This window comes from Bombus pyrosoma, linkage group LG4, assembly GCF_014825855.1.
Source record: "Bombus pyrosoma isolate SC7728 linkage group LG4, ASM1482585v1, whole genome shotgun sequence".
NCBI classification, from domain to species: Eukaryota; Metazoa; Arthropoda; class Insecta; order Hymenoptera; family Apidae; genus Bombus; species Bombus pyrosoma.
The window spans coordinates 12847233-12872043 of NC_057773.1; the positions used below are offsets into that span (position 1 = coordinate 12847233).

Below are 24811 nucleotides of genomic sequence, written 5' to 3' on the forward strand. Positions count from 1 at the left end.
AGCAATTGTTGAGATTGGACAGAATGTATTTATTTATCTTTGAAGTACGTAGAGTAAAGTAGATCAATGCAATGTTATGAGTAGTGTATCGAGTAGTAATTGTCATACGAGTTGCTAGGAACGAGTATGTATACCCACAACACCGAGGAGCTCAGCCGCTCAATTTTTTTTTTTTGCACGACACTGATATACATTAAACGTTACAAGATAGCAATAACGATTATCACCGTTGTTTATCGTTATCATTGACGTTACCATAGTACCTTAGCCACAACTTTATTACATGACTTACATCTTTGGCATCGTGGATACCAGGATTCAACAACAATACACGCGTTCACGCACACACGTGCACACACGCACGCACACACACGTACACGCACCAAATCTCAAATTCAATATCGTTTCTCGCGGCTTTTATTATTTTTTTTTTTTTAAAGTAACGCGAAACGCGGCATGCTGCTTACAATTAGTAAACTTAGGCTTCCTCGCATACCAGTCTCACCGACTGGAAATAAGTATAGTGTCGACTTGTTTCCTCCGTGACGATTCCCTTCTTTCATTTTATCTCGTTTCCTTTTATCGTTTTTAAGAGATATTCTTTTCTCTATCGGCGATTCTTCGAGTTTACTTTGCTCGGATGTTCAATTCGTTGAAAAGTATTGCTCTTTCAACATTTGATTGCGAAGAAATAAAGATGGATTTCAGTAGTAAAAAGCATGGAGTCTGGCACATTTAAATCATACGTTTGATGTTTCCTTCATTTCGTGGATTTCGGTAATTAAGATTCTTGAAATTTATATACTACTTGTGTAACAATAATTGAATTAATAATTTGTAAAGGGAAGTAGTGTACGATTTTATTAATTATCGTATAACAAATCGTAAGTTTATGTAGAATATTGCAAAGAAAAAAGAAATTAGATATTTAATTGCGTTTCTTAAACTAACGAAACTGTTAATTTTATAGATTGCTAACGAAACTTCGAGTCTTGAAAAATCCCAAAATTGTACGAAGGGAAGAAAACATCTTAGTGTTTTTAACAACACAAAGCTCCAACTCCATACTTTTCACGATACTAATTACACGTTACTTTAATACGATTCTTTAACTGCGACAATTCAAAATTACATAAAATAACTTCATTAAGGAGCAAAATAAAATCGTCGGATCACAAAGTGCAGGGATTTTTCTTTTTTCTTCTTTTTCCACGGAAGAAAATCGTCACGATTTAAAAGAACTCAAGCGATCCCCCGTCCATCTTTCGTCCAACGCTCTGTCTAATCGACATTTTGTTTCCCTCGCGCCGGTGGCACGCCGGCCCATCGTCATCGTCCATTTAATCGAGGATGCCGCGGACTTGGCTATCACAAATCTGGCACGAACGAGCCTTACAAAAAATACAATACACGCCCGCGACGTTTTGTTTCTTTTTTTTCACATTTTTTCTATTTTTTTTTTTTAGTTTTTTTTTGTTTTATCACAGACCAGCGCGCCGCCCGACATTAGCATTCTTTTGCTAATTACGCGTCGCTACCGCTTTTGTTTCGCCTCGCATCATCCATCTACGAAAGCTCAGGGCTAGGAGAGGGGTTAAGGAGAGCAGAAGGGTCTGATCTATCAATTAGTCTTTAGCGGCCATCGATTCGTCGATCGTCGTTTCTGCTACACGACATTTGCCCCGATAAATAAATCATTTTTCATAGAATCTCTTCTTTGCCCTTTTCCTTTCATATTTTCGTCCGCTTGTATTTTCTTTTCAGTAGAATATGATAGTTCATCGAATGAAAGATTCAACTATAATTATGGCGAAGGTAATAAATAAACGGCAAGAGAATAGATATAATTTGCAGAAAATTACACTCTTCTCTCGTTATATGTTGTTTTAAGAGAAAGGTTGCCAGTAGTGAAAACTACGATTGGTCAGACTTCTGTCAAGCCATGGTGTCTGTCTATTCTGGCAATGTTCCACTCGAGTGTATAAATGTTGCCATCTGTGATGTACTTTTTGTTGATTTTCAAGCTGAAATAATAATAATAGGAAACTATGTGCGTTTATATACACGAGTTGTATCAGATTCGGGTTATGAAACATGAACAATAAATCGATAAAATTAATTTTTAGATTTCCAACATTTGCCAATCAAATCTCCTTTAAAACGCTTTCATCTTACGAAACATATAAATATAAAAAAATTTTAATAATTTTAATCTTCCTTCTATAAGAAAATATTCCATAGTAACAAGTACCTATACTTTACAGCCATGTGATTCCAAAATAAATTATGTAAAGCAAAAATAATGGAAAAATGAATTGTACGAACTCTAAGGATATCGGCAATTACGAAGACCAATTTAGAAAGAGAGGAAACGAGACATGAAATTATAATGACGCAGTAAACGAACGATCGGAAGGAATGGCGGCCGTATCGGAAGTAGCATCAGGAGCAAAGGTGCAAAGATGTGCGGGATCTACGCATACAGCGGCCGCCTGCTAAGTTCTCTCTCGCTTCTTCTTCCCTAAAAATTCTCGTGTGTGCCCTCGTGTTTGTCTCTCTCACGCTTTCTCTCAGCCTCTCTCTCCCTCTCGCTCTCAACGATAACAATTGAATATGAATTAGAAAAATAACATTATATCGTAGACAACAATTGGTTACAATGTATATAATAATGTACCAGTAATAGTGTATTATTAGTTCTTTTTTTTTTCTTCCCCTTTACACAGTATTTTTTATCCCCCGTTATTTTTTTTCACCGTTTTTTTTTCTCTTCTTCCTTCTAAAGCGTGCCATTGACGTGGGGCGCCGTGACTGGCGGTTCATGGTAACGCTAGAATTAAATTTTACACGCCGCTTCGTAGTCGTCGTACCGTCAGCTTGGTCGGTCGATCGATCGCCGATCCGTGATGATCGACGATCTCGCGGTCGATGGGATCGGATTCAGATGAGACTCGCAGCTTTGTACCACACACACAACGGCTATTTATACATACATACGTAATATATCGAACGCGGTTACCGTGAATGGGCTGACGGCATCCTGTTGCCAGTTTTGACGTCTAGCAAGAAATGGCGCGAAGAAAAACACGCGTGATGTTCTTCCATTTTCTTTTTAATAGTTACTCGACATTTTTGTTAACAAGTTGGAAAAGAAGGAAACGTAAATTCGTTGATAAAGAGTCGCGTGTTGCAAGCAACTTTGAATATGTAGATGCTGTTATAGAAATTTTTTAACTCTCGAGGGATGCTGACATAATATGTATATTAGCGCTAAATTTTTAGGCAGGATTATAATAAATTATAATATGAATATTAAATGTATATTTTTAATTTTTGTTCAATCCAAGCAAGCTTTTTAAAAGACGGAAAAAAACACGATAGGCATGTACTTTCAGCGAACGTTGTTTTACTCAGAAATATTTTCCAATATTATTTCTGGCTTGGTACTGATAAATGAAAAATAATTTTCCTGCAAAAGGTGAGAAATGTGTTACTAGAAACAGAATTGATCTTATGATTATCATTGTTCTCTGGTATTTTTACATGTCTCGTTTAGTACGTTTTATAAGCTCGAATTTAGAAAACTAATTCAAATCGATAAGTTAACTCGTCTCAAAGTTTCAAATTAGATCTGATCTAGGCAAAAATCTAAGTAATATCTACAAAATTGAACAAAAATTTTTAAGGCAAGACTTAATCTCGAGTTTCTCGCGCATCGATTTTCCTGTATGCAACTCGCGCGTATAAAGGCAATTTAGCCAACTATGCGCGTGCATGATATAAGTTCAAGTAACAAATAATTTCATTAAAAACTTGTAATCGAGTCACGGTTAAATTAAAATAGAAGAAAAGACATGGCTGCAGTTCGTTCAGCCCGTTCCGGCCAGTTCCCTAATTAATTAATTAATCGATTAACCAAGAAGCGAGCGTGGCACGTATCTCGAAGACAGCGCCCAGCGTCATTGGAAAAATTCGTGGACAGATTTCGAGACGGCCTGCGATATCATCACCGCTGTTTCCTCTCTTATCGCCTCTTTTTATTTTCTTCCCATGCGTTTCTCTCTTCTCTCCTTTGTTTCTCTTTTTTTCCAAGTTTTCTTCTTGTCTTTTTTTTCTTTTTTTTTTTTACTTATAAGCCTCTCGCTTGTACGTTACGTAGAGAAAGAAACGTCGTTCGTTCGCTCGACATGTGTACAATCAATCAATTAAGCTAACACGTAACTATTTACGGTAAAACCTATTCACGGCTTGTACGACAGACACGTATTTATAATATATATATAATATATATATAATATAATGTTTATATATATATTACAGTTAGATTGCTCATTGTCAATTCATCGGTTTATCACATTTAGTACAAGTTGAAAAATATCTCTAACATCCACGTGGAGGGGCGGTATGGCCACGTGCGTCACGTCGCGCGTTTCCAATTTCTAATTCCACCTGGTATTCACCCGTGGCGCACGTGCCGCCCCCCTCAATTCGTCAAATTACGCTAATTATTACAAGTTACAATCATTAATATCTAACAGTAGGTACGACAAACAATTACGACAGTACGGCCACGAAATGTGTGTATGTGTTGTGTGTGTATTCATCCCATCTTCGTCTTCTTCCATTATTTCCTTTTTCTTTTTTCAGTTTTTCTTTCTCGATCGCGCCGTATTACTCAAACATCCTCGCGAACCGGCTAAGTGTGATTGCAAAATCGACTTTCGTTAAAGCTTCGACACAGAAGGGTGAAGGCGGGGGTGGGTTTTATCGACGGGTCGGTAGAGGGTTGCCTCGGATTTAAGGGGCAGATACGAGTGTAAATTTCGGCGGGGCTACTCGAACGAATCTCACCGACAACGGCGAAACGATTCTTCTTTCGTCCCCCTTAGCGAGTTTCATCTCTATTCAATTTCTCGTTTTCTCATGGATCCTCGTACTCTGTACGCTTCCACGCACCTCTGTTTCTCTTTTCTCCTTTCTACTCAGCGGCAGGATTAGTAGTGGGACGATCTCTATTTCAGCAAAATTACACGACGAAGCGGCGGACATTCGTGCCATGGATTTACAAACAGTTCCTGCAGCGGGAAGAACGTTCGCTTTTCGAGGACGAAACAGCGATAGCCGTAATCGTTCGTTATTGCTAGGGTAACGAGAAGTCGAGAGAAGATTAGGAAAAAGGTTTAGTGATACATCTACGATTAATTTTGCCGAAATAGCGTGGGAACCGTGGCGTGCACGCGCGCCGCACCGCTTCCGTTTCCGTTTCCGCTTCCGCTTCCGCCTCCGTCGTTGTCAGAAGATCGAAATCTTCTTTACATCTTTACATCTATGTTTCGATTTACGAAGCTTTTCGACGGCCTCGACAAATTTTGTATATATTTTTGGCGCAAGAGTCGAGGATTATTATTACGCCTTTGGTGCAGACGCGCGCGCGCGCGCGCACGCCTCGTCGGAACGTGGATGTGTTACGTTTTGCAACCACGCCGTGCGAACGGGTTCCAAGGTATCTTTTTTATACGTTACTCCATTCTTTCCCTCTTCTTTTTTTTTTACTTTTTTTAGCGTTTCTTGAATCTCACTTTATTCTTCGAGACATCGTACGTACTATTACACAGACGAAGCTAAACGCTGAAATCGTTCGCAGGGTTTTTTTTTATCCTTGTCATATTTATATTTATATCTATTATATTTATATATTTTTATATGTACTATTTAATTATTTTTTTTTTTCGCTTAAATCTCTTTAGAATAGACACCGAAAAGACATCGAGAGACTCGAAGGAAGGTTTGAAATAGGAGATTAAAGTTTCCGTTTCCGGCTATTACGTTCGAAAATTGTCTGGCTACGTTAACGAGTCGAGCTAGCTACTACTTCTGCTGTTCTCTATACACGAATTACACGCGCGCGCGGGTGCGCGCGTGTGTGTGTGTGTGAATGTGTGTGAATGTTTGTACCGGGAGAGAGAGTGCGTGTGTGTTTTCGTTTTGTGTGTGAGGGTGGTGTGTGTGCGCGCGTATGTGTGATACTCCGTGTGTGCGATCTGTCGTTGTATCTGTGTCGTGTATGTATGCTTCGTTTTAAACCTACGAGTAGTCGTTCCGTACGGACGGACCGACGGACACCGAGGATTGAGCAAACTGTTATTGCACGGAACGCATAAACTCGAAACACTCCCCAATTGTTTCTGCTTCTTTCTTTTCCCTATGAACCTGCACGGTTCGCTGTGCTTCCGCGAGGAACTGGTCCTCGTCACGAACCATCCGATTTTCGCAAACCCGATCGAAACGCCAGCCTTCGGGCCAGAAAATTTTCACGACTTTGACTATCGTAGAAAGACGATGATACTTTGAAGGATGGCTTTTGAAATTCTATTTTAAAGCGCCTTTATAAATTGAATTATGCGCTGGATCTTGTTTGCATGCAATCGATAACTGAGAATCGATTCGTAAATTAATATTAGCAATTTTATGTTGTTACTTGAGTTTGAGTAATTTTTCGACATAAAATTTTGAATGAAAAATTGACGAAAATATCAATGTGCTTCGATATAACAGGGCGTAGTCCGAAGAATTTTATGGCTTCCCTTCTTACGATTTTCTTTATTATTTTCGTACGAACAAACTCGAAACGCATTCTGTTTGTCGATTTCGTTTTACGAATGGAACGTGATTCGTTATTAAAGGATGAAAATGATACATAAAGATTCAATAAATTTCGCAAGATTCGGAAATGTGAGACGGGTAACGTCTCTTTGAAAACCTTAGATAAAAATTACAGGTGAAATTAATATTTCCAATCAACTATTTTCCTCCTTTCCGTTCTACTTTGTAGAATTCTAAAATCTCTGGAATTGTTAAATTTGCATTAAACAGATTTCTGAGTTATTTCTCAGCAACGTTTAAAAGAACCGTCGTCTTCCTGGTAGCGAGACCTGAATAAGAAACCGATATATAATTAAATAATTCAGAGGAACAGTGGTATTTTCGTCGCGAGGACCGGTTCGTCGCGGTTTTAATCACTTGCGTGGTCTCTATCGATTAAACATTAACGCCGAGAGACCTTCTTACAACATCCTACCTAAATACACTTAGCATATATCCTCGGAACATAGATAAACCAGTTAAAAACATTGTATATGTTCCTATCTACCTATACACAATATATAGATATAATGTTTGTATATCATAACCATATTAATAATATTAATTACATATATATATATACGATTGGAGTAAATAATTATTAATTAATCCTTATGCATATATCACATCTGATCGTTCAGTCAGTATAGGAAGACCCTCGCCTCGTCACCAACACACACACAAACCCGCTTTCAAGCATTCTTCCTCTAACCTTCGTCTAATCTCAAAATTACACGACGATCGATTCGAAATCTCGAATCATCGAGGCTCGTCGCGTATTTTATATCGTTTCTTCGTCTAACCCTTCTCTATCGTTTGCATCGATATCATTCTTCGTCGCGTTCACTTCTTTAGCCTTTCCATTTCTCTCTACCTATCTCCCTTTCTTTTTTTTTTTTTCTCATTATTTTTCTCACTCTCTTCCGATTCGTTTAAATTAACCCGATAGTACGGCTACTATCTAAACAGACATTTAATTTTTTTATTTTGTTGTTGCTTGGTAAAAACCTGAAATCGCCATCGAATATCAATATAATACACTTAGTATGTACTTATAGTATAAATATAGGAACATTCATTAAATATATTTTCATATATATATATAATATTATCATCGTCATATATATATTTATATATATATTAGAATTTGTATATATATATATATTTATATATATATATATTACTTGGTGTTGTATAGGTAGCTATAATTTTTAAACGTGGTTTAAAATGCCCAATCCATTCCATAACGCCTGGCCATGGGTGCTGCTTTGTTCTAGGATAATGTACGGAATTAACGTTACTCTTCGTTCGGGTAAATCGGGTTGTTTCAGTTCGAATGCGATTAAGTTCGAACGTGATCATCCATCGGTCCGCCGCGAATTGCCTGGGATTTCGAATTCTTCCGCATCCGAATTAATACGCGTGATCGAAGCTTGCATTCTGTTAACGTTGTTTCGAGGTCCAGACGAGGTGCCCGACTTTATACGCTTCGGTAACACGTGTATTTCCATGATTGAAAATGACAAAGATAGCCGCTTATTATAAACTGTACCATCAGTTGTTTAACAAGAAGTAAAAATTCTTTCTTAAAAGTCCGAAGGTTTATCCATGACACTTATAGTTGGACGAGTTGTTTGAAACAAGGAATACAAATTTTCTTCTGTAAGCTGGAGGATTCATCTACTTACACGATTCTTTAATGTGTAATTCTATATTCTAATCGTATCATAAATTTACTGTACAGTAACGATGTCTTGTTAAAGATCGAGATCAAACGTACAGTTATATATCAAGTTTCAAGTTTCTCTAACGTTATGCTCTAAAAGTTTTTAATAATAAATAATAATTTATTGGAAGAAAATCACGATCGTAAGAAGTAAGAACTATGTGCGCATGCAACGTCGCATAGTATGGTGTACTGACAGCAGGCTGTGTGTACACGAAAAGCCAATAATGCATCATCAATGGTGTGCATCGCAGCGAACATGTTAATTATCGACACCGCTACTTAATGCGAAACAAACATTAACGTGTTCGCTCGCTTTGCAGCTCGCCAGAATACGGTAATGTACGACAGTGAACGGTATTAAGCCTTGCTGAATAAATAAATACTTAAATACGTAATATTATCGAAGTCATCGAAAAATTCAACCGCGAAAACAATTTTATACGGCAAATTTTATGCGCCAAAGGTTCCCCTAAAACAGAGAGAACATTTCGCTCAAATTGAGATAGGTGCGTCAATATTATTTGAACCTCCTGTTAAATTTCAATGATGAAACAAGTACAAACAGAAATATAGCGAAAGGAGTCTCCATATAAATACAATCTCTTATGCCATCGAATGATATAAAAAATTCGATTAGTACAATTAACTCTATAAAACCTATAAATAAATAGGTTTTCATCATTAATTCAACGCTAACTTGCATACTTCGGTCAAAGTCGAATGGGTGTATCAATATTACCTCAACCTTGTGTTAAATATCAATAATGAAACAAACAGAGTTGTAAATACAGCGAAGGGAGTGCAAATATTTATGTATTTGAATAAAAAATTAAATCAATAGAGCTTGTCCCAAAAACGAAAATGAGTAACTTTTAATCGTTAATTCACTCTGTATACCCTGACCGTGCTCAAATATTGTTACCGCAACCAAATATCTACAAACAGTATTTCTATATAGAAGTAGCAACAGAAAAGAATATCAAATACGAGATATTCGAAATTTCGACCTCGTAACAACGTACTTAGACAAGATACCTAAGAATCGCGCGAAGGCTTTCGACTCGCGGTTCCCGTGTTCCTTCGCCAACACCGATTTCCTCCCTCGCACATTGTTCTCGTATAGGCCATGAAATAGACGGATCGCTTGGCGTAAATATATCCGTAAATATAAATATCACTCGTAGGTAAACTATAAAAAAATATCACGCGGATATATTCGTTAGTGGACGTATGACGGAAAAACCAGCTTCGCCCCACCCCATTGGGCTCGGGAACCGTGCCGAGGCCATACGCGCGCTCGCGCGCCCCTGGAAAACCCAGGTTTGCTCCATTCCGTTTTGCTCGCGATCCCTTTGTGCCGGGACACACAATCGCGTTGAATATATTATGCCGTGCACATTTCGGAGGTACGTTTTACCGACTTCGATTGAAAGACGGTTGGCTATCACGCGAACTAACGTGATGCGGAGTCACACGCTCGGTCTATCGCGCTCTTTCCCTCTTTCCACTTGGCCTGCGTTTCGTACTCCGCTCGGTCTGCCCTCCTCTTCCCCTCTTTGTTCTCTATTACCTTATTCTCTCTGTCTCTGTCTCTCTCTTCCTCTTTCTCTCTTTATGCACACTGACGCAGAGTTGCACATGAACGCGCACCGCGTCACGATTAATTGATTCCTGGAATCCCAGTCGTAAGTTCGGGGCGAACTTAAAACGAGGATCCGATGCATTATTTCGCGATATCGATGCGACCTCGCTCGACCAACCCTGCTTCGGCGAAAGGAAGATCGCGAGGTTCGTGGACTTTTAAGGTTTCTCGCGGTCGTGGCTCGATACAGACTGCAGTATAGAGCAAATTTGGAAATTGGCGAAGAGTAAAGATAGCTAGCTTTTCGTTTTCCTTTTGGAATCGAAGTTTGGTAGGAGTCGCATTATCGCATTGTTATCTCTTAACGTCAAGGTTGTTCGGCGAAAGGAAGGTCGCGAGGATCGTGGACTTTTCGTGTTTCTCATGGTGGTCTCTAACCATCGGTGGTCGTGCTTTGGTGGAAAGCGAAGGCGTTGGAGAACGTTAGAAAGTAAATTTGCAAGTTGTAGTTGTGAAATAGAAATAGGTGGTTTTTCGTCTTCTTGTTACAACCGAAGTTTGGTAAAAGTCGTATTACCGCGTTATTTCTTCATATCGAAGCAACTTCTGCCTCAGCAGAAGGCAGATGGTAAAGGATCATGAGACTTCCGGTATTTGTCGCGGTAACAACGTGTATTGGTAGTAAGTTAGCAGAGAATAAAGATAGGTGGTCTATGGTTTTCTTTCTGCGATTGGAGTTTGGCAGAGGCTGCTGAGGATCGTGCGGTAAACAGGAAGAAAGACCGGCTTACTCGTGACGACGAATAGAATTCGACGCTAGAGGCGGAGCGACAGAAAGTTTAAACGAAGGAAGTTTAAATTATTTAGAATGGTGGGTGTTACGCACTAACTTTCGAGTTTTAGTTCGTCGTAGTGAAAGGAAAAGCTCGGCTTAATCGTGTTTTTCTAACATTAAATACTATTTCAAATTTCAACCAAATACGAACCAATTGTTATTTATTATATTACAATTGAAACATTAAAAATGTTTATAAGTCTGTAATAAGACGAAGATCAAAATATAAAAATTCGTTGGAAAAATAAACGTTGGAATCCATGTTCCGTTACAGTAGAGGACGGTAATAACTGAAAGACCAAGAAAAAGCATCCCCTTTTGTACGAAGGATACAAGGATAATGACGATTCGTTGAAGAGAATTGTGAAAAGTTTGAAGATTCCCTTGAGAAAACTTTATCCATACAGGTCTATTTTAAAATAATTCTAATGATATTACGTAACGTTTGATCGAAGGAAAAATGAGATCAAATGGAATTAGGTAACCTAAATTTCACCTAGACGATGGATATTCATGAGCCTCTTTTGGCATGGGAAACTCGAACTACGAGACATTCGGTTGGATATAACACTGTCAATGGAAAGATTGATGGCGTTTCACAACGGGGCGTGTCGAGTGTCTGTTTTTGCTCTTATTCGTGGAAATTTTTGGCTCGACGCGGTGTCAATACTTCGTGATCATTTTTTCAAGAACAGAATGCAGCTACCTTTATTTTCTTTGTTACAAATCGGTGCATCGCACGTATTCGATCGAATCGGATTGTTCCGAATCAGAGGCATCGTTGATAAGTATGAATATCGCAAAATGATATTATCACTATGAAAATATCTAGAAACAAACCGTATCAATTTAAAAGTTAAAATTTCAAAATCAGAAATAATTGTTACATCAAACTCACTGATATTATTAAAGTAAATAAATTATTTCAACATTGTATTTTGTTCGTAAAGACTATAAAAATTAAATTTATTTCAACTATACGTTTTTCTTAAATCTAATGGTTCTACCAAATTCTGACTTTTACGATACTAATCTCAATTCAAGTTCCGAATAATCGCTTAAGATATTGGCTGAACAGTTACTGTTCTATTTCTCGAACAATCGTATCTTGAGAATAAAAACGCGTGGACGTTTCATTTTCATAGAACAGAAGCGAAAATATTGTAAACTTACGAAAATTGAAAGCTTCCTATTTTGTAGAGGAATGTCTTGTATCTTCTCTAAACTCCCCTTTCTCCCTTTTTATCTGTCTCGTATTAAGAATCAGAAGATTAACGAAACTTGACTTATCATATTCTTCCCACATGATCTTGAATTAAAAATGGACATGAAAATTCGTTGGATTTAAGACAACGACATTTTTGACGATTTTCTTCTTGCACTATATTATTCCTTCGTATATCTTTCGTTAAAATTTCACTAGTTACAAGATTTATGCTTTGGTCGTCGATAGTTTCATATAGTAGCGTTAAATTTCCCCCAAATGCAGAAACATATCCTCAGTTTGATTATCATCGATATTTTCCCTACAAGGCCATGGAAAACAGAAAAAGTAGACATTTTCGAAAGTGTAAATTGACGATGCCCGTAGAATTACTACACTGCACAGAAAGAATACATGAGATTTCAAGTGTAACAGTGTAAAACCGGAAGTTTTCACGTCTATAAAAAACGTGACAACGCGTGGCTCATCCTCTTCTCCGTGACATTTGTTTTTCTCGTTCCTCTTTTGCCGGACACACGGTCCCGCGGGAATGTTTTTTCCGCGGGATATGAAGATTTTACCGCGCCGTCACAGAAGAGTTATCGGAAGAATCTTTGTGGGTTTTTATTTTCTAGGTCGAGTGGAGGGACCGGCGAAAAAATCGCTCTCGTAATTTGGACGGGCTGCGAAACCTCGGCTAGAGCACCGTTGACGATTTTAACTTTGTGATTTGGCAAATTGGAAGAGTGCGAGGCGACTTTCGCCCTTTGATTTTCTCCCGGTCAAAGGACTAGTTTTCGCTATCGATTCACTCGATAGAAACACAACTGTGATCGAGTTTCATCCACAGTGGCTCGTGAAAGTATTCCAACATTTATAGAAACCCGTCAGAAATATATTGTGTGTGTTGTACGTAATATTTTGAAATTACATTGGCGCTATAAAGAGATTCGAGCATTATGATTATATCGGTCGAGTTTGAAACAAATCTGGAAATGTAAATAAAAGTTACAAGATACACATTTGGTACAAGTATGTACAGAGATGATAAAAATATTTGAATGGCCAATTATTCGTTATATTAATAAGCCTCGATATTCGGTGGAATTCTTTTTAATGTTTATTATACTCTTAAGACATTTATCCATGCTGCATGCTAATTATTTTACCAAATACACGTTTAATGCAAATGTTTCGTAATACCTACATTTTTCAAGTTGGTTTCAAATTTCATCAATATAAACGTGACTGTTGTGTGTCGCTACAGAGCCAATGAAATTTCAAAAAGTTTTACACAATACATACGATAGGGTATAAAAGTTTTCTATGATATATGGTCAAATACTTTCGTGAGCTGTATCTTTCCTTCTCTATTCCACTTAAATATTACGAATAGGCTCGGATGAGTAAAATTAAAGTTTATTAACTAAGGTTGAAAAGATAGCAAGTAGTTTGACCATGATCGAAATATTCACGCGGCTTCTGGTTATAAATTAACACATTGCGTAAATGAGAGACGAATTATATAATCAAATTTTGTAGACTATCGACAGCTATGTTCGTTTTAACGTTAAAATACGTTTCGTGTTATCTTTTTGTAAAATTCGTAAACTTATTGGAGAACTATCGATTCAAAATTTCCGCGAGATAACAAACGATCTATCTTTTTGGCCAATTATAATTTCCCTTCCAAATTATACGACACACAGTATACTTTAAGATATATTTTGCAAAGAGAGAAGTAATTATGAGCTGTGGCATATCTTCTCGTATATTCTGCTGCTTTTGCTTCTGAAACATGTAAACTTTAACATCTGACCTGTTTGATAACCCCACTATATCGCTTCCATCAATTATATATCTACAAACCATGCGATGTCCTGTCTCATCAAAGCGTTTACTTTACTTTACATATTTGACCATATTTGAAAGAAGCATTAAATAATCACACGTGACATTTGTATTTACATAAATCCCATTAAAATACATGAAAAGTGAAGCGAAGAAATTAATTTCTAAATAAATAAGCGCGTGGAATTTTTATTAAAAATTCCTGGAAATACGCATTATTTGAAAAATATATAACTCCGATACACAATGTGTTATTCGTTATATAAGATGCGATTTTGCATCTATCGTGCAAGGATACAAAAGTGACACGCGTGTTTTTAAACGAAAAATTGCTTTCACAGTTGGTGAATTAAATTCTTGTAAAGATTCTCGTACGATCCCTTTGTTCTTGTACTATTTGATATTATCTATCGTGTTATCACAGTAAATCAAACGTTTACTTAGTACCTTGATAATAAAAGCTAGCTAAAATTCGAGTCGATATTTCGATATCACATATGTAATAGTAATCGTTATAAAATATTATCACTGTCGGATAACTGTCGTTATTACAGATTGTGCTTGTAAAAAATATATATATCGTTCGTTGTCAATCAATATCAAATTATAATAGTTACGCGACTATCAAATTAGTCGAAAGAATCGAATCGATCACGTGAAATGTATTTCGGAATTATAATACATTTAAATAGTCGATACTTAAAATAGGTTCGATCGTTAAAATATATTGGTGAAAAAAAATTCTCTCGAAATTAATAATTTAAAGCACTCGTTGTTCTAAGACCAATCTGTATGCAAGAATAGAAAGAGTAATTCAGTTAGTGAAATTAATAAGAGAAAATGAACATGACTAATGCAAAGATAAAGACATAGATCTCTTCTGCATTCGTTGATAAGTTTTCTGAACACGCTATCTAATGCATAATGGTGTTCATGTTAAGCTTTTCAACTAAGATGATAAATGCAATTTCTTATCATTTTACGTATGCATGATTGAATAGCATAGTTGCTATTCGTTTAATATCTAACGTTCCATTTCATTGCAATATTTGGCACTGTTGTAATACCAAGTTTGTCAGAAATTCGTATCGAGCAATTTTGAATATAAATCAGAATACTGCGGATTTTTTTATGCAAGTTCGTATTTTTATAAATACACTTAACTTAAATTGAATAGAACTTAGAGCTGTCATACTTTGACAATTTTTTGTATATTATTTGCATTCCGTGCATCTTCACACTTTCGTCTTTAAATCTTCCCATAAATGCATAACAATCCGCACACAGTAAATTTAACAATAAATCCGATAATAATTATCCAATAAAAATGCTCCTATTCGTTTCATAATGTTGTATCTGGAGAAAAATGAAACACGCGATCGGGCTGTTCGTTTTATCGGACAATTTTCGAGCTATTTCCTTAGCACGTTTCATTTATTTCCCGTTATTATTACTATATATATTTCCATACCAAATTCTAGCTGTCTAAATATTTGCACGAGTATCTGTTGAAAATATTTGCTAATATAACACCGTTTTGTGTTTCGATTTTTGTAATCATAACACTAACACGTTCATTCCCACACCGTTTAAAAGGACGGATGGAAATAAAGGAGGTGACGAAGATAAAATAATGCTACCAGATATGAAACTCATTTTTCAAGCTATACAGACTAAACCGATCTAAATATTCGTTAGTCATTTCACTGACTGAACGACACTAGTACGCTAAATAAATATTTCTTTTATCATTTAAAGGTATCGATATCACAGTTTAAAGAATATACCTATAGATAGCTTTCGTTGCACAAGTAATTTTTAAAAATCACTCGTTTCTCTTCCTAATATCGTTACAACCATCGTTCGATATTCGAATCGAAGATCTACGCAATCTATCGAAATTCAAGAAAATACTTTCTTATTCAAGATACCGGTATCACAGATTAAACAATATCGTTTTCATCACAAACGGTGTAGCTTAAGAAGTAATAAACGAAGGAACTGGCGTTAAAATGATCACGAATTCTCGAAATATTTGAAGAATACACGAACTTCAATCTCAGTGAAATCTTATCGATACACACTGATAGCCGACACAGTGTTAAAATTAAATATCCTAAAATTATTCTCAAACTCTGTTACGGTAATAACCTACGACCAATGATTTGAGTTAAATAGGTCACCATGAACTCTATTACACGAGATCACCTAATCTATCAAATATTCGGCAAACTCGCAAATTCATAAAACCTCCGAATCTATTAAAAATATGTTTAAAAAAAAGGAAGGTAATCGGATGACGTAAGGATCGCGATCGCGAATTGCAAGGGGTAGTTTCTCCCGTACAGGGAACGATCCTCGAAGCACGGTCGGTCGTACCACGGCGGAGCAGGAAACGTCAAGCACAGTCGGTCTTTCAGTGACAGAACGATTTGCAGCTTCCCTCGGCCGTCCATAACGCAGTAAATCTGGCGTGCAGTGGAAATGGAGCGGCAGCGGGCGGACGTGGCTGCCTGTATAAAAGCTAACAGAGGCATCAGGCGTCATGGAACTATTTTCCTTAATCCTTGGATCGTTAATCACGCGCGAGAGACGGACACGATACGCGGTCCTGTCGACCGGCGCGTTTTTTTTTTTCTTTTTTTGTTCTTTTCGAGAGACCGCACGAGATGGACAAACCAGCGTAAATTAAAAGTCTCGCCGTGTTTGTATCTTCTATATTCGCGCCTCTTCATTCTCCTTCTCCTTCGTTCGTTTTATTTCTTTTTTTTTTTTCTTTTCCTAGTTTATCATTTTCCTCCACTACTTTTTCTTTTAGCTTCATTTTAATTTCCTCTATTTTTCCCTTTTCTCCCTACGCGCGCAAACGTTCTTATTTTTCTTCGTTTCCTTTAATTCTGTTTATTTGTTTGCTTGTTTGAAACTCGTTGACATTCGTTGGACATGTTCTCTATTCGCTTATATCCGCTTCTTTCGTCTATTTTCTCTTCTTTAATAGTTTCTCCCTTTCGGTTCACTTTTTCAAGTCAACCTAATATGTTCGCCTTCCTTCGTTCATTCGTCCATCATGGGACGATGATTATTCGCTTCGCGTTGTAAAACTTACACCTTTAATCGACTCGACTATATATATATATATATAATATAATATAGGTAATTTATCGACTAAACCGAGTCATCGCGGCGCCGGACCAGCCCGCTCGCAGGGAAATGCGAGGCTCGAAATTTCTTTCTTTCTTTTTACCATTATTTCTATTATAGGTCGACTCTGTTCCTCGTCTAACGCACGAGCCTCTTTCGTGTAATAGGTAAGTATTCGTTATTATAGTCTTTTTCTTTGGCACCTTGTTCCCGCGAGCGGTCATTTTGTCTTCGTCGTTTCTGGCTGCCGGGCCACGATCATTCTATTCTCTTAGATAGCACCTTCGTTATTCGACTTCGTTTCACGAATGCGCGATACACACAGCAGCAAGTACGTCGTAAATTACTAGCTAAATGACTAAACGTTAATTCTGACGGAATTTGGGCAAACTGGCCTCGCAAGAATCGAGCTTGGTTTACTTCTCCTTCGTTTTTCTTTCTTAATGTCGTTCCTCGTGCATCGTGGTCGGACTCGCGAGACTTTCTTTGGTTAACCGATGCCGCATTCTTTTCCCATTTTCGCGGCTGCAAAGACGCGCGACGTAATCGCGTGTCCCCGGAAATTACAGGAGCGAAGTGCACCGCGACGTGGGATCCATGCGGGTGAAAGATCGACTTGAACTTGGTACGAAACCGCGGTCGATCTGGGGATTTTGCTCTTTGCGTTCGACTTGGCGAAATCCGAATAATCGACAGAGAAATTATCGGTTAACGTTCCTTGGTTTCCTGGTTCAAATAATTCGTTAATTCGGGTAACACGTAGTGATGAAGAAATTCAACATCGAAAATGAATATCGATACTACTACGATCTGATTACTTCTGAATTACAAAGTTATTCTTTACGACGTTACTCTTTCTTTATCTATCTGCGTGTAGAATTACATTTTTATATGCTGCAAAGTGAGAAGCATTTTCATAAGGTAATCTTTGCAAAGAGTCAAGGATATTAATATTTTTCTTAATTATTTACAGAGAAAAAAGCGTCTAAGCGTTAAGAGTTAGTTAACATTCGAAAATACGCGGTGTAAACTATACGTACGTTGTAACTCAGAAATAATCGTTGCATCAATATGTAATACCTGCGACTAACGAAAAATCACAAAGGACAAACCCTTTTAAACCCTTCGCTAGGATGGAACGCAAAGAGCGAATCAGTCTCCCAGCATTTCCGCTCTCGGTTTCAGGTTTGAGCAACGATCACGAAATCACAGCGTTCGCTAAAACGAGGCAAGTTGTGTACAAGAATAAAATATAGAAGAACCTTCTGTTTACGCATCCTTCACAGCTATATCATATCCCACGTTCTCCCGGGGACAAGTAACAGTCGCAGTATCCCGCGTCGTTAAAAACAGCTCAAATCGCCCACGACCGAACCAAAAATTTCTCTCGTCGTTCCTATGTCACGCAGCTACTTCAAAGTAGATCTCGATCACCAAGACGGCGAAAGATCGACGCAAGCTATGCGGTAACTTTCACGAAAAGTAAACGAGTCATTGGCACTGGGACGGCACGTTTGCAACAACGATCGCTGTAGATCTCATTACTTATCCTTAATTTAATGTCTATTTTAGAAGACGGAATAACGCGCCGAATAATTTACCATCCGTCCAAGTGATCGATCTTCGTTCCCACCGGTGGACGCGTCTATCGTCGACGTTTCTATCCACGGATCCATCTCTCTCTCTCTCTCTCTCCCTCTCCCTCTCCCTCTCTCTCTCTCTCTGCAGCCTGTTCACCAGGCGAATAGTTACAGTAGCCTTGTGAATAGTTAAGACGCGACGAGAGGTTCAAATTCGATCGCAAAATCCCGGTCAGGGAACCGGACGGAAGTTGTTGGTCGATCTCGCGATCGACAGCGATCCAGCGTCCGATGGGAGATGAGCGAACGCTATACGAACGACTAACAAGTGTAAATGTATTTTCGGCGAACCTCGAGGATTCGAGTAGCGTTGTTTGTATATGTATGATGTATATACATATATATATATGTGTGTATACACACATATACACACATACATATATATATATATATATACGTTGTATGCTCGGAACCCTCGGAATTACGGAAACGAGTGGAACGACGATGTGAACTCGCTTGCGAGACCAGGTCCCAAGAGAATGAGCCGGCACTCTCGTTTCTGCGCTCGCGCATATGTGCATTCTGGACGATCTATCGTTTCATCGATGTGTATATGTATGTATATGCATGTGTATGTATATATATGCGTACACGTATCAGGGACATACATATATATATACACGTAAACAGCAAAATGGACACAATTGGCTAAGAAGAGGTTTTTGGAAGAACCGCGGAGACCGTGTGACAATACATGGTGTCCTGGTCGGTTTCTTTTTCTACTTGCGTGACGGCTAGAACGGAAAACACACGCTTTATTGCTAGATCGCTAGGTTTAAAAAGGATACACGACTGGCTTTCCAAGGCACCGGCAACGCTTCCGAGAAGGGCCTGGCATGATTCGCGCCTATCCTTCGCATCCATGCTAACGTTGAACGCGTCGCTGCGTCCTTTGGACCTGAAGTCTATCGTTTCTTTCAATTGTATGCAACGTCTTTTGACCACCGGCGACAAGAGATACCGTACAAGTTACATAGATACCGTAGCGCAGAGCTAGAAAAATGACTAGCGGGATAGCACTGGTGCAAAGGAAGTAAGTATTGCTCCCTGTCGCTCATCGTTACACGTTGTTACACGCTGTCTTATTTGCATATGTGACACGTTCGGTCCATCACATCCCTATTCTTTTTGCCATCTTTTCATCTCTGTATTATAGGTACATACAATAGTTCAATGGGTCGATTTATTATAGAGAATGGTATTCTTTGGAATATTTCGAATCATCGTGTTGGTCGTTTCAACGTAATCTATCGTTTAAACAATTGTTGTTTTAATTTATTCTTCTTCTCGTATTCGGTGAAATGTTTTAAATCTTCGAGCATCGAATGTTCGATGTTGTTAGATCGAAAGGTGGCAGTTTCAATGTAATTACTTTTTACATGATTATTTGTTAAATTTAGTATTTCGTTGAATTGGACTAATTGATTACATAGAAAGATATTCTTTGAAATATCTGACTGTCAGGTTGCGGAGCGAAGGTTTTTATTTGATTATTCTTTTAATTTGGTATCTCGTAATGATACTTGAGTTAAGCTAATCTCGCGCAATAGAATAACTCGTTTGGTTAATGAAACAAGTTCGAGGACAAATTAAGAAAATAATCATAGCGTAAATTGAATTATTTTTCTCGCAATTAATCGACTGCTAAATATCACGGTGTTTGTTTAACCACTCTCGTTCCTCCTTCCACGTGTGACGTGTCCTTATTATTTGTTTTAAGGATAGAAAACATAAAGACGCAAGTACACGCTATTTCAGGTGAAATTGTGAAGGAGGAAACTACTCGTGATATTCGCAGTCTGGGCTGTAGACCAGAGTGGCTAATTAATTTCAGAGGAAGAATAGCAAACATGATTGTTTCTCGTGAGATGCTGCTGCGAGAATCCTCCACTTGTAACGAATAATCTCGAGCTACACGTATAACGCGGATTATGTTTCTGGCGCAGCTTTTGTTAATTAATTCTTGAAATTCAATATTTCGCGATACTTGCAGTCAAACAATTAAGTAGTTTGTCTAATCCCTATTAAACTACCACCTAAAATTCTATGAACCGTGCCTTTTGTACCCATCGTTGCATATTTCTAAATAAGAAATTTACGTTTATTTCGTTTATCTGATTATCGTCTCGCCACGATTTATGACTTTCTATTCAAATAATTGAATCTCAGATCGAAACAAAAGGATCAAATCGAGAGGAGTTCAATTGATCCTCATATATGTTCCTCGAAATTTTTGAATAACGACTCCTTCGCAGGTTTTCTTGGAATTTAAGGAATTTTCGAACAATAGAGAAACGCGATCGAGTTGGAAATAATACAAAAGGCACAGTAAGATCGATCGAAGACTAGCTAGAATTTTGCTCCGATAATGATAAATATCAATCCGGTCCAAAGATACCACTCTTCTGCATCATTATACCAGCATTTCTGCTACTTCTTTAGATTGATGGAATAAAAAGAACGAAACTGTAAGGATGCGAGTAAAGCAAGTTACCCTTAACTAGTTACGGTGAAATAGAAGCATGTTAACTCTCTACCGAAGTTCTAGGCTCAATAAAAAATTTAAACCTTCGCTTGTAAGTTATAATTGAGTCGCTCGAAAGCCACAACGATCAATCTCATAAATTAGAAGGTGAGAAATACGATGATGTTACAAATATTATTTCTTTAAACTTGTGTGTATTTTACTCTCTTGATAAATAATATTCACAGATGCGTGTCTTGTTTCTTTAAGAAATTGGATACTTATTCGTGTAATACGATTGAGAAATTTAGAAAAAGAGCATCCGTCTTCCGGCATACACAACTATAAAATTCGAACTGATCAAAAATTTTCAAGACACTTATGTCACATATTACCTGAGAGTGAAATCATGACAATATTTATAACACACAAAGTATTGCAGGATCTGACGGTACTAGTTAAGGGTTAAATCAACTTAAAAGACCCAATTGTTCCTAATGATTCGAACGTTAACTCGTAAATATAAGGAAAATCTTGCATCGTATTTGTTTTTTTAAATTATTCTACGATAAAGCTCCATAAAAAAAATTTTGATCAAAAGGGTCACATTTTTCATATTAAATTGTCACGGAATCGGGGCCAATATATCAATCATAAACGTTATACTAGACGTTACATATTTTTCCACTAGATTTCCATTCAGGAGATACTTCCCGTCCAACCAGGAGTCGCGACGTGTCCTCGACTGCGTGGCATACGGAAGAATGATCGTTATCGCGTGCACTGTATAAAAATCGCATCGATTACGCTGACAGCTATTACGTAAACGAGTAGATCGCTCGTCGGTGGTGCACGAAGACGAAGAAGACAACAAAAACGAGCCGTCATCGTCGACGTCCGTCGCGTTCTTTGGTTTCGAATCCTTTATCACAAATTAGTCTCACTAACGTTAAGTAGAAATCTTCGACCTTCTTCCACTTTCGTTTTTTTTTTTTTTTTCGTACACTTCGTTCTTCTGTTCTCTTACACGTTCGTGATAAGATTACAATCACGCATGTACAGCCATCGTCGTCGACGATTTCTTCATTTCCACCCTTCTTCTGTAATTGACTCGTCTCGATGGGCAAATGGCTGGATGGATACATGGTTCTCCTCTTGTTATCGCGTTCTAGACGTTTCTCGAATCTTCCTTTTCTTCGATTACGCACCAGAGACAGGAAAGAACTCGTGAAAAAAAAAGTCGCAAGTTCAACGAGCCTCGAAAAATGGATCCGAAGACGCGAAGTTTACGAAGCGTAGTTTAACGTTATCTTAAAAATATGCTGATCTCCCGCATCCTCCGAAGTTTCACGCCAGAATTTCTCTCGTTCGACTCTGAGAAGAGCGGACATCTCGCGTGGACGAACCTTCGAAAACTACCTTCGCGTACGTTGACGTTCTCTCACCTGTCTGCCTCGCCCCTTGCTACGATCTTGTACTCGATGATTGGGCGAATTCTATATGAATGAAGTTTCGTTATTTTTCTTACGTCGTTGTCTCGTTTCTCCGAGTGTCTCTGACACGGAAAGGGTGTTCCACGGGGTGTAACAAACGCCTTTAACGATACACAATACGCAAGCATCGCGGTAAAATAATTCGTTTATCTACGATCGTTGTATACAAGTGATTCGCTGTCGGTCCCTGAAGCGGTGCGCGTAAAGCAAGAATCGCCACGATTAGCTACTACCTAAAGAAAAACTTGCAACATTGAAAAATCTTTGTGGCGATTGCGTACTTCGACGAGTCGATTCGCTCGCAATCGAAATTCACCCACTTAGAGCAACCCTTTTCGCTATCACAGAATCCCTAAACACCCGAACTAGAAGACGCCGCAGCAAGTGACAAGAACGTCCGTACAATCCACGCAGTTTAGCGTTGGTGTATATGGGTGGTGAGATGCTTGGACAAATAATCCGCCCTGGCGAAACATTTGCCGCACATTTCGCAGTGATACGGCCTCTCTCCGGTATGGATACGAAGATGCCTAGTAAGGTCGCTTTTTCCGCCGAACGCGCGTCCGCAGAAGAGACAGACGAACGGTCGTTCGCCGGTGTGCTTACGTACGTGGAGTTTCAGGTTCTCCTTCGAACGGACGCACTTACCGCAAAAGGGGCAGGCGAAGCGACGTTCGCGCCTGTCAACCTCGTGACTGCTGCGAGCCAGGCTGATCACAGGATCCGTGTGTTCGGAACGATCGTCGTCCACAGCGTTGTCATCCGTGTCGCCGACCTCGCTGGTACCACCGGCTGATCTGCTGTTTCCTGTAGGAGCCTCTGTCATCTGAACCTCGACAGCCTCGCCAGGGTTCTCCTGCACGCTGGCTGTCTCAGAGATGCTCTCTTCGCGAGCATTTTCATTGAAGGTTCCCCGCGTCTCTTCCTCACCTGGATTGGTAGTGGTGTCGCTGCCTGTCTCCACCTGCGATGGTTCTCCGGTGCTGGACACCTGGTCGCTCCTCTCTGCAGCCGCGGACACCGTCATCGCGCTGCTCTGAGGCTCCGGAGCTCGTTGCAATCGTTCCAACGCATGGTTCAGTCGGTGCTTCTTGAAGGACTTTAGGTACCTGAACTGCATGCCGCAGACGTCGCAGGTGAAAAGCTTATCGGCCGGTAGGCGGGCCCGATGGTTTTGCTCCCGGTGTTTCACGTAAGCGGATCGGTAACGGTAGCGTTGGCCGCATTGCTCGCAGGTAAATGGTTTGTCGTCGCTAGCCTGGCCGGCGTGCTGAAGCAACGCGTGCCGTTCCAGCAACCAGGCGGAAGGAAACGTAGCCAGACAGACGCCGCAGCGACGCGCCAACCCCGCCAGACCGGCGAAACCGCCGTGACCCAGCAGGGAACCGCTTCCGCCGCCGCCACTCGTGCGTTCCACCAGGGCACCCCAACCTCCTGCATCCAAACCGAGGGCCAGCGACACCTGAAATGATCGTGGTCTGTTAGATGGAATTCCGTTAGGGTTGATTCGTGTATATAGCGATGTGGATGTGAGATGTTTTTCTTAGGATTGGTGGATCGAAGGACGAAGATAGATTTTGGGCTTGAATGACGAAGCGTTTTTATGGACTGTGGATAGAAGAAGTTTGTTAAGATGACAGTTTGTAGAAACGATGAGTCGATTTTCAACTGATATCGTTCCTGAGATCTATCGACCTGATTCGTTCTATGAATGACCTATAAGATCTTAGATTTATGCTATTCGATTTTATTTAATTTTATGCTACTTTATATATATCCTATATTTTACGCGACAAAGAACACCGATAGCTTTTATGATGTAAGATATAGGATAGAAATAAAAATTAAACAACCTAATTCGAATCTAATTTAAATTATCGTGGTCATCTATGAATCTACGTTACCAGGTCAGGGTTACGATTCCGATTCAAGTATATGATTCGTATAAAATCATATTGATCGTGCTTGTTCTATCTTTTATTTCAATTATATATTCTGAATAACAATTAGTGATATGCATGTAACTGTAACGAATATACGTATATATGTATAAAAATTGAGATGCAAGCTAAAATTTAGATAGAAATGTAGAAAGGCATGCAGTATTAATATGTATTAGAAGAATAGATAAAAGATTATCTTCAAAATAGGGTAAACTTACCAATATCATTTCTGTATATTTAGTACGTGAGTTATTTCTTCGTTTCATCGCCTTTGACACAGACACCCA

The 24811-nt window shown here is 38.8% G+C and overlaps 1 protein-coding gene across 7 annotated transcripts in view; it reads right to left on the reverse strand.

Annotated features, from left to right (window-relative positions):
- Window positions 1–5: 5 nt before the first annotated feature.
- Window positions 6–24811, reverse strand: part of LOC122566684 (zinc finger protein 628-like) — a 120286-nt gene continuing 95480 nt past the window's right edge. For all 7 annotated transcript variants that reach the window (XM_043724289.1, XM_043724292.1, XM_043724286.1 and 4 more), the window contains one exon: window positions 6–24043. In XM_043724289.1, the coding sequence (XP_043580224.1) occupies window positions 22997–24043 (1047 nt within the window). In that variant the 3' untranslated portion in view covers window positions 6–22996. The remainder of the gene's footprint in view (window positions 24044–24811) is intronic.